Below are 17,904 nucleotides of genomic sequence, written 5' to 3'. Positions count from 1 at the left end.
CTTTTCAGGCCCGTGGGCTCCGTCGCCCAGACGGTCCATCCATCTGCACCCAATCCTTTTGCTAACCAACTGCTTGATTTTGCTGTGGCGCCGCCTAAACTTGGTTTTTTGGAGTTGCTAGGAGGGCCGACTTAACTCTTTGTCAGCGGGGCTGGTTTTCAACCACCTGGTGGTGGGAATCCTGTTTGACTTCCCGGGGAGCCAGGCAACCGTGGGTGGGAGGCTTCCGAGAGCCGCCTCTCCCAGGGCGTAAGGGAGGAAGCGGGGCTGCAGGTAAGGCCTGGGGTTCACAGCAGGGGACGGGGTGCCTCCCACCAGGGGCTACTGTGATCGCCAGGCCTGCCAGGGCGTGCCCCTTCCCCTGTCCCTTCCCTCTGTCCCCACAGCCTTAGCTGGAGTCTCTCTCCGGTAATGAGATGGAGACAAATTTGAGACAGAGTCTCACTGTGTTGCCCAGGCTGGAGTGCAGTGGTGCGATCTCAGCTCACCACAACTTCTGCCTCCCGGGTTCAAGCGATTCTCCTGCCTCAGCTTCCAAGTAGCTGGAATTACAGGTGCCCACCACCATGCCCAACTAATTTTTGATATTTTTAGTAGAGACAGGGTTTCACCATGTTAGCCAGGCTGGTTTCAAACTCCTGACCTCAAGTGATCCTCCCGCCTCGGCCTTCCAAAGTGCTGGGATTATAGGCACAAGCCACTGCTCCTGGCCGACAAATGGTGTTCTCTTAACCACCAGAAAGAGACACGTCTTTTGGTGTCAGAGCGTGGCTCTAAGCACTGAGGTTGATTCAGTTGCTAGTGTCCACCTGGCCTGCCCGAGATCTGGGAATACAATGACGATCCAATTGGTGGTAACAGGCTTCCTGACAGGCAGAGAGTTCACATTCTAAAGGGGAAGACACATACCAAATCGTTTCAAAGATGCATGGTTTAAACTCAAGGAATAGGCCAGGCGCGGTAGCTCACGCCTGTAATCCCAGCACTTTGGGAGGCTGAGGCGGGCGGATACCTGAGGTCAGGAGTTTGAGACCAGTCTGGCCAACATAGTGAAACCCTGTCTCTACTGAAAATACAAAAAATTAGCTGGGCATGGTGATGCAGGCCTGTAGTCCCAGCTACTCGGGAGGCTGAGGTGGGAGGATTGCTGGAACCCAGGAGGTGGAGGTTGCAGTGAGCTGAGATCGAGCTGCTGCACTCCAGCCTGGTGACAGAGTGAGACCCTGTCTCAAAAAAAAAAAAAAAAAAAAAAAAGGTAGAACTGGAATTGACAAGATATCCACCTCATGGATTGGCCGGGAGCACAGAGGAATCCAGGAGGGCTCCCTGGTGGTGGTGGCTGTCATCTTGGGCCCTGGGTAAATGGCCATGCTGCTGCCGCGATGCTGACGGAGAGAGGGGCTGTGTGTGGACGGAGTGTGTAGGAAGGGAGGTGAAGTTCCCAAGAAATTTGGAATAGAGTGGAAAGCAGGAGAGAGGGTGTGAGGTGGAAGAGGCCAGTGGCCGAGAGGCAGCCTGCCCTCCGGGGAGGCTAAACCAGCAATTCCTGTTGCTGACAGATAATCCCTACTAGAAGGGGACCCCTTGGTGGCTCCCCACCCCCTTCCTTTGGCCTAGGCGTGAAACAGCGGCCCCTCCACACCCAGCCCCTGCCACTCCCGTCCCGCCGCCCCCACCCTGCATCTGCCTGCTCCCCACCTGCCCCCACAAACACTGCCAGGGAAGTCCTGTAGGCCAGAAGCTGTCACGAAACTCTTCCACTGTGACCAGGTCTTAGCATCTGAACACCCTCCGCCCGCCTTCTGAGGGTTTGGGAATGTGGCGGGGGAAGTACTGTGTGGGCAGAGACATCTCTTCCAAACTCAGCGTACTTACCTCCTCCTCCAGGAAGCCCTCGGGGAGCCTCCGGAGCATCTCACTGTGTGTCTCTAGGATGGGGCCAGGGGAACCCTCAAGGACCGAGGCAGAGACCTGGGTTATGGGAGACGCCGGGGAGGGGTGGTTCTCAGCCGGTGTGTCCGTGTTCTCAGGGGACCCTTGTGAGGGGACAGCCCGAGGATGCCCATGCCTTGGGGAGCAGCCACTGAGCAGTGCCAGCCCCTTGAGCTCCTCCCAGTCCACATTCAGTTTCTGGGAGACCCCCACCCAGGACCCTGAGAAGGAGGTGAAGAGGCCAGCATTTGGGGTCACCTACATCCCACGGGAAGGACGGCACGGCTCACACGGAAGACAAATGATTTCCTTTATTTCCCCTGCCTCCCAGTTTCCAGGTAGCTCTACAAAGACATTGAGACAGAGCCACACGCAGGCTGTCCTTCAAACACGGAGAAACAAAGCAAGCCAGTGGCTGGAGACCACATCTGCCCAAAGGTGGACTTTCCTCATTCAGTGCCACTGGGCAGCTGGCCAAAAAAAACTGACCAAGCGGGAGGTTTGAACAGGCTGCGGTGGGGGCTCAGAAGGGGGTGCCCTCACATCCGTCAGTGCCAGGAGGCGCCTGCCCACCATGGCCAGCATCCATAGGAGGGCGGCACCTCCCCGGGTCCCCCAGGCACGGATCCTGGGCCCTGCTCCCACAAGGGGGTATTTGGGGACCCCCTGCCTCAGGGCCAGCCGAGGCCTACATCAGGGAGGCGGGGAGGAAGAATGAAAGCTAAACTCCAGGTCTCAGCCACACATGGCAGAGCAGGTTTTCTCTGTGAAAGGCACTCAGTGGTGCAGGGCTCAGGGTGGGTGGGGGTGCCTCTGGGCTCCGGGTCTGACTGTCGGGCACAGCTGTTCCCGGGGGAGGCCCAGCCACGATCCTCATCGCCCGTCGGCTGTGTCCACCTGGCCCTGCGGCCCTCCCAACAGGGGACAAGCCTGGCTCAGGCCCTGCTGACACCCCGGCTGTGGAAGTGGGCAGAAGGTCTGTTTGGAGCAGGCTGGGCTGGGGACGCGGGGATGCCGGCTGGGAGCTCCCCTGGGCTTGTCTTGCACACGTGGTAGGGCGCCAGAACAGGGCCTGATTTCAAATCCATGCTGCAGAGGCATCCAAAGAAAGTTTGTAGGCTGGGCGCGGTGGCTCAAGCCTGTAATCCCAGCACTTTGGGAGGCCGAGACGGGCGGATCACGAGGTCAGGAGATCGAGACCATCCTGGTGAAACCCCGTCTCTACTAAAAAACACAAAAACTAGCCGGGCGAGGTGGCGGGCGCCTGTAGTCCCAGCTACTCGGGAGGCTGAGGCAGGAGAATGGCGTAAACCCGGGAGGCGGAGCTTGCAGTGAGCTGAGATCCGGCCACTGCACTCCAGTCCGGGCGACAGAGCGAGACTCCGCCTCAAAAAAAAAAAAAAAAAAAAAAAGAAAGTTTGTTTGTTGTTTGTTTGTTTGTTTGAGACAGAGTCTCGCTCTGTAACCCAGGCTGGAGTTCAGTAGTGCAATCTCGACTCACTGCAGCCTCGACCTCCTGGGCTCGAGGGATCCTACAGCCTCAGCCTCCTGAGTAGCTGGGACTACAGGCTTGGGCCACCACATCTGGCTAATTGTTTGTAAAGATGCGGTGTCATCATATTGCCCAGACTGATCTCAAACTCCTCGGCTCAAGCGATCCACCAAGCTTGGCCTCCCAAAGTGCTGGGATTGTAGGCATGAGCCACCGCGCCCGGCCCAAAGGAGGTATTCACCCCTTCCTAAACAAGGTGAGTTTAGAGTCAGCAAGAAATCCCCCAGTTTAGAATCTGCTTGCTATACTGCTGGCCCACCTGGCCGTGGGGGACCGGGCCCTCCAGGAGGGGGTGCCACTCCCAGGGCTGGATGGTGTCATTTCTCTAACAATTTAAGCACAAATGTTAAAAAAAATTTCTCTTAAGTGACAAGGTCTTCTGTTCCCCAGGTTGGAGTGCCATGGTGCAATCACAGCTCACTGCCCTCCTGGCCTCAAGGAATCCTCCGGACTCAGCCTCCCTACTAAGTAGCTGGGACTACAGGTGCATACCAACACTCCAGGCTAATCTGTGTGTGTGTGTTTTTTTTTTTTTACTAGAGACAGGGTTTCGCCATGTTGGCCAGGCTGGTCTTGAACTCCTGACCTCAGGTGATCCGTCCACCTCGGCCTCTCAAAGTGCTGGGATTACAGGCATGAATCACTGCGCCTGGCCACCAACCACACCAAGCTGATTTTTAAAAATATTTTGGAGAGATGGGGGGGTCTCACTCTGTCATCTAGGCTGGCCTTGGAACTCTCAGGCTCAAGCAACTCGGCCTCCCAAAGTGCTAGGATTAAAGGCATGAGCCACGGTGCCCGGCCTGAAGCACAAGTGTTTTAAAAGAAACCTACAGAGCGCTACTCAAAAGGAAACGACTGTTGTCTAACGTCAGGGAGGATGCTGCCATTGGTCAGTGAGCACACGTCCAGGAGTGCAGGGATGGCAAGGCCCGCAGGTTGGGGAGGCGGGGGGCTCACACCAGGCCCTCTCCATCCCGCCGGTCCCGCTTCTTCTCCCCTGGGCCCTCCTCGGCCTCGCCAGGTCCCCGCTGCCTCTTCCGGAAGCAGGCCCCAACCCGGTGTCTGGGTGGCAGGAGATCCATGCCCAGGATCTTGTGGGTCTGCCGGAAGGCCAGCATTCGCAGGGCGTGCTGCGGGGCACACACAGCCCATCAGGACCCCTGCCCACCCTGCTCCCCGAGTGCTGAGGACACAGAGGGGCTGGCATCTGTAGCCACTAGCAGATGGGCCAGGCCTATCCTGTGTCCCTCGAGACACTCCCCGCACCTTTTTTTTTGGAGACAGAGTTTGCTCTGTCACCCAGGCTGGAGTACAGTGGCGCAATCTCAGCTCATTGCAACCTCCACTTCCCGGGTTCAAATGATTCTCCTGCCTCAGCCTCCCAAGTAGGTGGGATTACAGGCAGGTGCCACCACGTCTGGCTAATTTTGTATTTTTAGTAGAGACGGGGTTTCACTATATTGGCCAGGCTGGTCTCGAACTCCTGACCTTGTGATCCGCCCGCCTTGGCCTCCCAAAGTGCTGGGATGACAGGTGCAAGCCACCCGGCCTGGCCAACACGGCTTCTTACGACTGCTGAGCTTGGGCCACCACAGCGCCTGACGAATTTTCGCTTGGTGCTGGCTGACCGCAAGGACTGTCCCAGGAGGCCCCCTACTCCACTGACCACCAGCTCTTTCCACCTCACTGCAGGGACCGCACATCCTGCACTGTGAGGCATTTCACTGATCCCGTTAAAAGCAAAATTCAGAAATGTCAGATCCGCTGTGCTTTGGTTTTCGTGCTGCTGGGAGATTTTTCTTATAAACAAATTTGCAAACAAGGAAACCACAGGTGAGGGCTGGACAGGACGAGCTGCCGGCTACAGCTAGGCTTCTAGGACCATGGTCAGCGATGTGGAGGGAGGACAGTCCCTGCCCGTGAGACTTGAGGTCTGGGCCTCGTTACAGTGGTGGCTTTGGCTCTGAGCTGCCAGCCCCACACCACCACGCCAGGCTGGCCCTGTCCCCATGCGCCGTCCTGCCACCCACAGGCCACCCTCCTGTTCCTGTACATCTCAGTGGGAGGGAGAGAAGGTGGAACCTGGGCCATTTCGGGGAACACTGCACAGCTGTAAGCCGGAGCTGGGACCTGGGCGTCACCCCTGCTGTGGACTTGGCCCTCCTACCTGGGCGCTGGCGGTCACGTCTTCCCGCTCTTGGAGGGTCATGGGCTCGAGGGCGTCTGTCTGGTCTCTCTCGCAGGGATCCTGGAGTCCGGGCCCATCTTTGTGAGGGGGAGTGGGAACAACACAGAAGGCGAGAATGCCCTCATGAAAGATGGTGACAGGGCCGTCGCTCGACACCGTGGAGCCCCAGGGGCCCGTGCGTGGGGCTATACTTGCAGCCTCTGACCCTCAGGCCTCTCTCAGCAGGCCAGGGTTTCACCCGGGCTCATCGGGGAGTCCTCCCAGCCCCTCAAAGCCCGTTGGGCTGCCAGCACCTCCTGAGCTTTGTGTGTGTGCCTGTGTGCACCCATGCATATGCACATGTATGCTGATGTGTGTCCATGTGGGCCCATGTGCCTGTGCGTGTCCGTCTGTGCATGCGTGCCCACGGGTGTATGTGCATGTGTGCCCGTGTGTGCACTCGTCTCTGTGCCCATGTGCATGCATGTCTGTGTGTGTGCATGCATTCATGTCCGTGTGTGCCCATGCGTGTGTGCCCATGTGTCCAAGTACATCCATGTGTGTGCCTGTATGTGCACTCATGTCCACGTGCGTGCCTGTGCGTGTGCGTGCCTACACGTGTGCTTTACATAATGGCTCAGGCAACGGGCCCAAAGCTTTATGCTCCCTTTTCACTTGATATCCTATGTCACTAAAAATGACTCAAAAACACCCTTTTCCGTATCTGACCGCCACCCTCTCACACGAGTGTGTCCTGCCGTGTTCTCGTCCCTCTGCTGGTGTAGAACGCACTGTGCTGGGCAACTCTGCGCCCCCTGTCAGCTGAGCTCCTGGCTGTTCCCTCTGGATAATCTTTGGAGGACAGGCGCCGGGGTGGCTGTGCGCTGGGGTGGCTCTGTGCCGGGGTGGCTCTGCGCCGGGGTGGCTCTGCGCCGGGGTGGCTCTGTGCCGCCGCCGGTGGGCGTGGCCGCCAGATAACATAACCGTTGTCTCCTGGGTGGAGGCTGAGCCCTCCCTTCGGGGACCTGTGTGTCTGTGCCCTGCGTGCAGGGTGGTGTCCTCCCTGTCTGCCTCCCTCCTAGGAGCATGTGTGTGTCGTGGGCCGCTCTCGTGCCTGGGCTGGACACTTCCTCTGTGTCTGTGACCCCAGCCGTCTGTACCACGGCCATGGGTCCTGGTCTTTGCGATTTGCTGCCCACCTTCTGGGCCCTCCGGCCCGGCGACTGACCTGTCAGGAGCGTCCCTGTGGCCACGCACTCCAGGACTCGCCTGACCGCGTCCCCAGGGCCCAGGGGCCCCGCCGCACTGCTCACAGCCTTCTCCACCAGCAGCTCCATGGCCTGGTGGGGACAGAAGAGCGGTTGCTGTGCTTTTGGGGGGTGCAGCAGCCTGTCTGCCCGGGAGGTCCTGGGGTCCCTGGGACAGGAGGCCCCCCTCAGCTCTGTCTCTAACTCCCACCACCCACTGAACTTCCGCTGAGGAGGGCGGCCCGTGGCATGGCTCTGCCACCTCCTGGCACGGCCACGGGCTGGTTTCTTTCTTTCTTTTTTTTTTTTTTTGAGAGCAGAGTCTTGCTCTGTTGCCCAGGCTGGCAACCTCCGCCTCCCGGGTTCAGGTGATTCTCCTGTCTCAGCCTGCCGCGTGGGGCCCGCCACAGCAGGAAAACAGGTCTCGGGGAACACAGGTTTTCTCCACGTCGGGACAGCCACACGCTGGTCACCCAGCACGGAGCTGGCTGCTGTGACCTCCTCCCAGGAGTGGAGAAGACGTTTCCCCTAAACAATGGGTATGAAAGGCCGGGCGCGGTGGCTCAAGCCTGTAATCCCAGTACTTTGGGAGGCCGAGACGGGCGGATCACGAGGTCAGGAGATCGAGACCATCCTGGCGAACACGGTGAAACCCTGTCTCTACTAAAAAAAAATACAAAAAACTAGCCGGACGAGGTGGCGGGCGCCTGTAGTCCCAGCTACTAGGGAGGCTGAGGCAGGAGAATGGCGTAAACCCGGGAGGTGGAGCTTGCAGTGAGCCGAGATCACGCCACTGCACTCCAGCCTGGGTGACAGAGCGAGACTCTGTCTCAAAAAAAATAAAAGTAAAAAAGAGACTTAATCTCTACCAAAACAAACAGCCTCTGTACCACGCTGCATTCTGGACGCTGGGCAGTGGGTGGGTGTGGATGAAGGACACGGGCCTGGTGGAGGGGACCACAGGCAAGACACCACTCCAGCGCGGGATGGGGGACACCACTGCAGTGTGGGATGGGAGACACCACTGCAGTGTGGGATGGGGGACGCCCGCAGGGCAGGGGAGGAGGCTGGGTGTGGATGGCTGGCTTGTGGCTGGTGAAGGTCTGGGGACTGGATGGGTTCCCGGGGTCTCTGTGGGGGGCATGGGCTTGGGGCCTGCTCCATGAACCTTGTGTGTGGGGGGTTCTGCTTCTTCTTCTCCCTCCTCTTTCTACCAGGATAGGCGGGGGGTGGTGTTAGAGCCACAGGGGGTCTCCTCTCCAAAGCAGGTGGGTCTGGGCTGGGTCACCCAGAGGCCGGTGTGCAGCCAGGATGGGGAGTCCGGCTTCCGCCCCTCTGCCTGGGCCCCTCTGCTCTGGTGCCACGAAGTCAGGCAGACACCGCACATTTCCCTGGCCGGTCCCGCATTTTCATGCGAGGTTCTGGATTTTGAATAATGGTAGTCAAATGAGGCTGTGGACAGGGCCGTCTCCCCCGCCCAGGGGACCTCAGGGACTCCCATGGCCTCTCTTGAGTACTATGTCTCCCGCCAGCTCCTTCACGGGAAAGGGTTTGTCTCTCGACCTGGGCCTGTCACGGCCATGGAGCCCCTCGGGGCTCCCAGTGGAGGGCTGGGCTGCCAGGCACTGCCTTACCCAGGCTGGCAGGGCTGCCCAGGTGGGCACACGCCGGCAGAGGTCCCTCAGGACCCTGATGACGATCACGCATGGCTGCAGGCTGCTGGCTCGAGCCTTTGGGGGAGAAGCACATGGTTCACTTTCTGGGGCTCACACGGCCACGTGGTGTGGCGTCGTCAGCATGAACCCCGGGGAGGACAATGGGGAGCCTTGGCGGCCTCGAAGGTGGCAGGTGGAAGCAGAGTCCACTTCCAGATGAGTCCGGTGCCACCAGGCCGTTGAGTGGCCACGGGACGGCAGCGTCCCCACCCCCAGGACGGCACCCACTCCTTTCACGTTTCCTGACCCCATCAGCCAGGAGCCAGCGTTGGTTGTCAAGTCAGTGCTCAGCCAGGAAGCTGATGGCGGGCGTCCTGGTCTGCGCTGGGAGCCCACGAGGCTGAGGCGGCCGCGCCGGGTCAGGCTGGTGCCTCTGAGACACGTTCCTCAAAGTCACCCCTCTCCCCCTGCTCCACCCCTGCCCCCCTGACCTGAAACCACCGGGCATGACGAAGGGCGGCCAGGGACTCGAGGCACTTCTCGGAGCTCAGGACGTCACCTGGGTCAGCCTGAGGCTTCTCCATGCCTTCTAGAAGAAAAACCTTAAGGTGTGCGGGGAAGGCACCTTATCCCGCTCTGCTGCCGACGGGGCGAGGGGCTCAGTTTGGGCCCCTCAATCCTTTCTTTTTTGAGACACAGTTTCACTCTGTCACCCAGGCTGGAGTGCAGTGGCACGATCTTGGCTCACTGCAACCTCCATTCCCTGGGTTCAAGTGATTCTCCTGCCTCAGCCTCCCAAGTAGCTGAGATTACAGGTGCCGGCCACCACATCTGGCTAATTGTTGTATTTTTAGTAGAAACGGGGTTTCACCATGTTGGCCAGGCTGGTCTTGAACTCTTGACCTCAGGGGATCCTCCCACCTCGGCCTTCCAGAGTGCTGGGATTACAGGCGTGAGCCACCACGCCCGGTCTCAATCCTTTAGGCCTCGTTTTATCCATCTGGGGAATGAGGGTTTCTCCCAGATTGTCCTGCTAAGACACAGTGAGGACCAGACAAACCGTTCCTGGAAAAACTCACCTGGGAAGTTCTGAGCTTACCTATTGCTACTGAGGGATTTCAGCCCTGACGCTCTCGGTTAGCCAATGAGGGTGAAGATGGGAAACTAGGAATTAAGCTAGATTTCTAGAAACTTCCACATGCATCATGAAAAGGGAGAAAGTGGGTCCGATTTCAACACGTCCTGTTGTTGACGACAACGGCCCCAGAGTCTGGGAGAGATGTGGGTCCCTTTTCCCTCCCGGGTTATTATTTTCCTTCAAGAATATTTTTCTTGGTTGGGCGTGGTGGCTCACACCTGTAATCCCAGCACTTTGGGAGGCCAAGGGGGGGGCGGATCCTGAGGTCAGGAGTTCAAGACCAGCCTGGTCAATATGTCGAAACCCTGTCTCTACTAAAAATATGAAGATTAGCTGGGCATGGTGGCGCACGCCTGTAATCCCAGCTACTCGGGAGGCTGAGGCAGAATAGCTTGGACTTGGGAGGTGGAAGTTGCAGTGAGCCAGTATTATGCCACTGCGCTCCAGCCTGTGCAACAGAGTGAGACTGTATCTCAAAAAAAAAAAAAAAAAAAAGAATATTTTTCTCAACTGGAAAACAGTGGCTCATTCCTGGAATCCCAGCACTTTGGGAGGCTGAGGCAAAAGGATTGTTTGAGCCCAGGAGTTTGAGATCAGCCTGGACAACATGGCAAGACCCTGTCTCCACAAAAAATAAAATTTAGCCGGGCATGACGGCACACACCTGTGGTCCCAGCCATTGGGGAGGCTGAGGCAGGAGGACTGCTGGAGCCTGGGAGGTCGAGGCTGCGGTGAGCTATGACTGCACCACTGCGCTCCAGCCTGGACCACAGTGACACAACGTCTCTTAAAAACCAAAAACCAAAACAGGATATTTTTCTTATTTAATTACATACAACATTGTGGGAGGCCCTGGTTCATTTAGGTCAGAGGATGGTGCCCAGGTTTCCCACTGGTTCACAACCATCCCCGCTGATCTGTCAGGGAAATGACTCCTTTGGGGCAGAGAGGGAAATGGCAGAGGTGTATATGAGGAACGGTTTTGTTTTGTTTTGTTTGACGGAGTCTTGCTCTGTCGCCTGGGCTGGAGCGCAGTGGCGCCATCTTGGCTCACTGCACGCTCCACCTCCCGGGTTCACACCATTCTCCTGCCTCAGCCTCCCGAGGAGCTGGGACTTCAGGCGCCCGCCACCACACCTGGCTAATTTTTTAAAAAATTATTTTTGTGGCCGGGCGCGGTGGCTCAAGCCTGTAATCCCAGCACTTTGGGAGGCCGAGACGGGTGGATCGCGAGGTCAGGAGATCGAGACCATCCTGGCTAACACGGCGAAACCCCGTCTCTACTAAAAAAAAAAATAGAAAAAACTAGCCGGGCGAGGTGGCGGGCGCCTGTAGTCCCAGCTACTCGGGAGGCTGAGGCAGGAGAATGGCGTAAACCCGGGAGGCGGAGCTTGCAGTGAGCTGAGATCCGGCCACTGCACTCCAGCCTGGGCGACTGTGAGACTCCGTCTCAAAAAAAAAAAAAAAAAAAAAAAAAAAAATTATTTTTGTATTTTTAGTAGAGACGGGGTTTCACCGTGTTAGCCAGGATGGTCTCAATCTCCTGACCTTGTGATCCGCCCGCCTCGGCCTCCCAAAGCACTGGGATTAGAGGCGTAAGCTGCTGTGCCCAGCAGGGGTTTTATTTTTTATGTATTTAGAGACAGGGTCTTGCTCTGTGGCCCAGGCTGGAGTGCAGTGGTGCCACTGTAGCTCACTGCAGCCTCGAACTCCTGGGCTCACGTGATCCTCCTGCCTCAGCCTCCTGAGTAGCTGGGACTGCAGACATGCACCACCACATTCAGCTAATATTTATTTGTTGTTTGTTTCGAGATGGAGTCTCACTCTGTCACCCAGGCTGGAGTGCAGTGGCGCAATCTTGGCTTACTGCAACCTCCACCTCTTGGGTTCAAGCAATTCTCCTGCCTCAGCCTCCTGAGTAGCTGGGACTACAGGCATGCGCTACCATGCCCAGCTAATTTTTGTATTTTTAGTAGAGACAGGGTTTCACCATGTTGGGCAGGCTGGTCTCGAACCCCTGACCTCAGGTGATCTGCCAGCATCAGCCTCCCAAAGTGCTGGGATTACAGGCGTAAGCCACTGCGCCTGGCCAAATTTTCTTTTTTTAGAGATGGGGTCTTACTACATTGCCCAGGCTGGTCTCGAGTTTCTGGGCTCAAGCAATCCTCCCACTTCAACCTCCAAAAGTGCTGGGATTAGAGAGGGGGGCCGCTGTGCCCGACCTATTAAGGGAGTTTTAAAAGCTCACCTCCCCACCACGCTGGGCCTGGGGAGGGGAAGCGGGGGCAGGAAAAGGCCAACAGGAAGTGCAGTTTCCTGGGGGGTGGCTCACGGGTCTTTGGTCGCTGATCGGTCCTCACAGGATTTCCGCTCACTTAATCACCCACCCAAGCCAGGAAAGAGCCACTGTCTAGTGGCCGCCAACCCTTCACCCACCCCCACCACGGCACCACTCCCCAGCCTCCTCCGCATTTGTGTCAGAGCCTTCAGCTAGCACTGAAAGCCACTCTTCCCCACACTGTACTTACTTTTTAGATGACTATTTGTGAGGACCAATCATGGCTTTCCATTTAATGATTCAAAGGCTCTTCTTAAAAAAAAACAAAAAACAAAAAACTGAAGCTTTAAAAAACAAATTGGGCCAGGCATGGTGGCTCACACCTGTCATCCCAGCACTTTGGGAGGCTGAGGTGGGCGGATCACCTGAGGTCAGGAGTTTGAGACCAGCCTGACCAACCTGGTGAAACTCCGTCTCTACTAAAAATACAAAAAAATTAACTGGGTGTGGTGGCGCACACCAGTAGTCCCAGCTACTCGGGGGCTGAGGCAGGAGAATCACTGGAACCCAGGTGGCGGAGGTTGCGGTGAGCCGACATCGCGCCACTGCACTCCAGCCTGGGCGACAGAGCGAGACTCTGTTTCAAAAAACAAACCAACAAAAAATACCAAATGGATGGAAAGAGAAACCTCAGTAGGTCATGGCCCTCAGTTACGACCAAAAAAGATTATAAAGGGGGTGAAAGATGATAGGAGTTTGGAAAACTGCCCTAGAGACTGTTCTGGAAGATTCCACAGCTGGCTGAGACTTCGGGAGCACAGACGTGCAGTGTGTTACCGATGGCTGCCTCCGCTGTGGCTGCCAGCCAAGACCCTTGCTGCCCCCAGCCTGGCCCAGCCCCTCACCCACCCTCCCAGGCCTGGCAAGTCTGGCTTTAAGCCCCCCGACCCCCCAGGTTCCTAATCAGTGGTACTGGGACCGCGGCGACTGATGGACAGACTCAAACTGAGCTTCTGCTGTGACGCGGGGGAAATGGCTCAGACCCGTCCACTGCCGCTGGGGCTGGTGTCGCCAGGGCTGGAGAAGCAGGTGCCAGCCCTGGGTCAGGGCAAGGGAGGTGACACGGTGTCACTCGCCCGAGCACAGCCCCTGCAGCCAGGCTCTGAGCCCATCTGATGCTGCCACCGACTCGCCTCCTCTGCTGCCCGGAGACCCAGCTCTTGTGTGACCCATGGAGTCCTCAGGGGGACACCAGTGCTGGAGTGAGGCTGCTGTGGTATTTCCTGCTCAGGGCAGAGGCGGACACTGCCCCAGGCCTGGGTGTGGGGAGCGCCCTCGGGAAGCGTGCGGGGGACGGTGGTTGGAAGGAAGGGCTGGGCCGCACCTGGGTCTGTGGAGGGGTCCTCCCGCATCAGGGGTGAGGTGACGGATACGGTGACCTGCATCCTGGGCTCCTCGCAGGAGGAGATGACAATGTTGGCTTCAGGGTCAGAGGAAACCTCATACTCATCCTCGGTCACCATCTGGGAGGGATAAATACAACACAAGGCCACCTTACTGCAGCCCAGATTCATGTGTAAATCAGCCAGGACGTGGTTGGTGTGTGTGAGTTAATTCTGTCAGGCCTCCCACACTTGCTGCCTGGGTGCCAGGCCCTGTGCCCCGTGTCTGAAACCTCCAAGTGACCAAGACACAGCCACAGCCCTCCAGGAGCACACACATGTAGAGATATATACAGACAACAGACCCTGTGATTATAAGGAGCCTCCATATGTAAAGAACACCTATAATTCAATAACAAGAAGATCAGCAATCCAATAAAAAATTGGTGAGTGAAGTAACAGATACTTGGCAGAAAAAGAAACACAAATGGCCCTTTTTACACAATGACACACATTACCCCATAGTCAGGAAGGAGTAAAACTATAATGAGATGCCACCATCTCCTGTCAGAAGGACATAGTTCAAGAGGTCTGTGTCACAGTCTGCTCTTCCTGTCCATGGTCATCGCCCTCCATGCGGCCTGTGCTCACACCTGAGCCTGGCCTCCCACCTGAAGCCCACCTCTCTCCCCTCTCTCCCTGATCTTCCATCCCTTCCCTTCTCAGGGCCTCCCTGCTGTAAGTCAGCCCCCAGAGGGCTCTGTCGACATTGCTGGGGTGGATGCTGCCAGCTTCCCCACAGCCTTAGCCATTCTCATGGGACTCAGTTATTGTCTTTGCACCAGGCTGCAAGTTTTCCAGAAAGCAGGGGCTGTATCTGTCATGTTGTAGCCACTGACATGTTGTAGGTGTGCAGGAAATGTGAGATGCCATCATTGAAGTCAGAGCATGTCACTCCCCTGCTCAAAACCCTCCAGCCTCCCCACTTCCCTGAGAATGTAATCCTAGCTCCTGGTATGGCCTTCAGGCCCAGCTTGATCCAGACACCCCCTCATTCCCTCATGCCCACCCCTCCTTGCTCTGGGCCTCCTGCTTTTGGCCTCTGCAGGTGCTGGTCGTTCTATGGGGAACACTGTCTCCCCGACCAGGTGCTGCCCATCCCCTGGGCATCCAGTGTCCACTGGAAAAGTCAAAGGAGTAAGGCTGAGTTTTCCCAGGGATGGTGACAGTCGCTCAGGAAGAAGGAACGACTCTGGGAACCAATTTTTCATTTTTCTTTCTTTCTTTTTTTTTTTTTTTGAGACAGAGTCTTACTCTGTGGTCCAGGCTGGAGTGCAGTGGCACCATCTCTGCTCACTGCAACCTCTGCCTCCAGGGCTCAAATGGTTCCCCTGCCTCGGCCTCCTGAGTAGCTGGGATTACAGGCGCCCACCACCACGCCCGGCTAATTTTTCTATTTTCAGTAGAGACAGGGTTTTACTATGATGGCCCGGTTGGTCTCGAACTCCTGACCTCAGGTGATCCAACCACCTCAGCGTCCCAAAGTGTTGGGATTACAGGCATGAACCACCATTCCCAGCCCGATTTTTCTTTTGAAACCTAAGATGATCAATTTAAATCCTCCAGTATGAGAAGAGTATATGAAAATTCTCTAGAGGAAAAAATTCAGTTGACATCTCACAGCCCTAAAATTGAAATTGGGTTTTTGCCTTTTCTTACGGCTTCCCAGTCATCATCGCTGCAAATGTTTTCTGTGCAGCTTTCATCATCATTTACTTTTTTTTTTTTTTTTGAGACGGAGTCTCGCTCTGTCGCCCAGGCTGGAGTGCAGTGGCGAGATCTCGGCTCACTGCAAGCTCTGCCTCCTGGATTCACGCCATTCTCCTGCCTCAGCCTCCCGAGTAGCTGGGACTACAGGCGCCTGCCACCTCGCCCGGCTAATTTTTTGTATTTTTAGTAGAGATGGGGTTTCACCGTGGTCTTGATCTCCTGACCTTGTGATCTGCCCGCCTCGGCCTCCCAAAGTGCTGGGATTACAGGCGTGAGCCACTGCGCCTAGCCCTTTTTTTTTTGAGACGGAGTCTTGCTCTGTCACCCAGGCTGGAGTGCAGTGGCCAGATCTCGGCTCACTGCAAGCTCCGCCTCCTGGGTTTACTTACGCCATTCTCCTGTCTCAGCCTCCGAGTAGCTGGGACTACAGGTGCCTGCCACCATGCCCGGCTAATTTTTTGTATTTTTAGTAGAGACGGGGTTTCACCGTGTTAGACAGGAAGGTCTCGATCTCCTGACCTCGTGATCCGCCCGTCTCGGCCTCCAAAGTGCTGGGATTACAGGCGTGAGCCACTGCGCCTAGCCCTTTTTTTTTTGAGACGGAGTCTTGCTCTGTCACCCAGGCTGGAGTGCAGTGGCCAGATCTCGGCTCACTGCAAGCTCCGCCTCCTGGGTTTACTTACGCCATTCTCCTGTCTCAGCCTCCCGAGTAGCTGGGACTACAGGTGCCTGCCACCATGCCCGGCTAATTTTTTGTATTTTTAGTAGAGACGGGGTTTCACCGTGTTAGACAGGAAGGTCTCGATCTCCTGACCTCGTGATCCGCCCGTCTCGGCCTCCCAAAGTGCTGGGATTACAGGCGTGAGCCACTGTGCCTGGCCCAAACTGGTTGGTTTCTAATAGCGATGCTTCTTGTATCTTTTTTTTTTTTTTGAGACCGAGTCTCGCTCTGTTGCCCAGGCTGGAGTGCAGTAGCCGGATCTCAGCTCACTGCAAGCTCCGCCTCCCGGGTTTATGCCATTCTCCTGTCTCAGCCTCCCGAGTAGCTGGGACTACAGGCGCCCGCCACCTCGCCTGGCTCATTTTTTGTATTTTTAGTAGAGACGGGGTTTCACCGTGTTAGCCAGGATGGTCTCGATCTCCTGACCTCGTGATCCGCCCGTCTCGGCCTCCCAAAGTGCTGGGATTACAGGCTTGAGCCACCACGCCCGGCAGCAGCACAATCTCAACTCAGTACAACCTCTGCCTCCTGGGTTCAAGTGATTATCTCACTTCAGCCTCCCACGTAGCTGGGATTACAGGCATGAGCCACCAGGCCTGGCTAATTTCTGTATTTTTAGTAGAGATGGGGTTTCACCATGTTGGCCAGGCTGGTCTCAAACTCCTGACTTCAAGTGACCCACCCGCCTCAGCCTCCCTAAGTGCTGGGATTATGGACATGAGCCGCTGTGCCTGGCTTACTGTTTCTTGTATCTCTCTTTTTTTTTTTTTTTTTTGAGATGGAGTCTTGCTCTGTTGCCCAGGCTGGAGTGCAGTGGCTGGATCTCAGCTCACTGCAAGCTCCGCCTCCCGGGTTTACGCCATTCTCCTGCCTCAGCCTCCGAGTAGCTGGGACTACAGGCGCCCGCCACCTCGCCCGGCTAGTTTTTGTATGTTTTAGTAGAGACGGGGTTTCACCGTGTTAGCCAGGATGGTCTCGATCTCCTGACCTCGTGATCCGCCCGTCTCGGCCTCCCAAAGTGCTGGGATTACAGGCTTGAGCCACTGCGCTTGGCCTGCTTCTTGTATCTTAGAGTCGTTTAGTAACAGAGGTTTCCTGCGGGGAGAGGGCTGGCAGCCAGACGCCTGGAGCAGCGATGGCCTGGGTCCTGACCTTACCTGGAGCTGCCGGGGCAGGTGCTGGGCGATCCTCCGCAGCAGGCTGTGCGTGGGCTTCTTGGAACAGAGCAGAGCGAGGCGCACGTTCCTGTCCCCGCGCAGGAGGAGGCCTTTCGCCAGGATGCCTACCCGCATGACGCCTTTCAGGACCCGAGCCTGGCGGGCAACGCCGCTGTGGGGACAAAGCCACAGACGTGAGCCGTCAGTGGAGAGACGCGGGGTACCCCAGCTGCCTCGCTCCTGAACCACGCGGACCCTGCCATTTGCAGAGCCCCTCTGTGCCTCGGCATCCTCATCCATGAAATGGGACCAGGCGACTCTGTGGGAGGCGCTTGCGGGATGAAATGAGACACCGTGAGATCGATCTCGGAGGTGCTGTCACTGGACATGCCTCCGAGTAGCCGGGACGAGTGGCCAAACCCACGTTTTCCTTCCTTGTGAGCAAACGCTACGCCCCAGGCCCGCCCCGTGAGGTCTGATGGCTCCAGCGTTCACGGACTCTGTCACCCTGTTGTTTCGGCTCCACATGGTTCAAGAGAGGACAGAAAGCAAGGCTGCATTCTGCCTTTGCTTCACAGGAGTTAAGAAAATTCACAAACAGCCGGGCGCGGTGGCTCACGCCTCTAATCCCAGCACTTTGGGAGGCCCAGACGGGCGGATCACGAGGTCAGGAGATCGAGACCATCCTGGCTAACACGGTGAAACCCCGTCTCTACTAAAAAAAAAAAATACAAAAAACTAGCCAGGCGAGGTGGCGGGCGCCTGTAGTCCCAGCTACTCCGGAGGCTGAGGCAGGAGAATGGCGTGAACCCGTGAGGTGTAGATTGCAGTGAGCCCTGATCGTGCCACTGCACTCCAGCCTGAGCGACTGAGCCAGACTCCATCTCAAAAAAAAAAAAAAA

The 17,904-nt window shown here is 56.8% G+C and overlaps 1 protein-coding gene across 2 annotated transcripts in view; it reads right to left on the bottom strand.

The window, feature by feature from the left end:
* Positions 1-4,170: 4,170 nt before the first annotated feature.
* ZFR2 (zinc finger RNA binding protein 2) overlaps positions 4,171-17,904 on the bottom strand; it is a 66,448-nt gene continuing 52,714 nt past the window's right edge. The window contains exons 13-19 of one of the 2 annotated variants that reach the window (XM_033196864.1): positions 17,003-17,174; positions 13,357-13,495; positions 9,048-9,145; positions 8,536-8,631; positions 6,883-6,994; positions 5,655-5,752; positions 4,171-4,617 (exon numbers count right to left, since the gene is read on the bottom strand). In XM_033196864.1, the coding sequence (XP_033052755.1) occupies positions 4,441-4,617; positions 5,655-5,752; positions 6,883-6,994; positions 8,536-8,631; positions 9,048-9,145; positions 13,357-13,495; positions 17,003-17,174 (892 nt within the window). In that variant the 3' untranslated portion in view covers positions 4,171-4,440. The remainder of the gene's footprint in view (positions 4,618-5,654; positions 5,753-6,882; positions 6,995-8,535; positions 8,632-9,047; positions 9,146-13,356; positions 13,496-17,002; positions 17,175-17,904) is intronic. The other variant, XM_033196865.1, reaches the window with a different exon arrangement.

The sequence above is a fragment of the Trachypithecus francoisi genome, unplaced genomic scaffold (assembly GCF_009764315.1).
Source record: "Trachypithecus francoisi isolate TF-2019V2 unplaced genomic scaffold, Tfra_2.0 Lachesis_group5, whole genome shotgun sequence".
NCBI classification, from domain to species: Eukaryota; Metazoa; Chordata; class Mammalia; order Primates; family Cercopithecidae; genus Trachypithecus; species Trachypithecus francoisi.
This window is presented reverse-complemented; position numbering and strand designations above follow the sequence as displayed.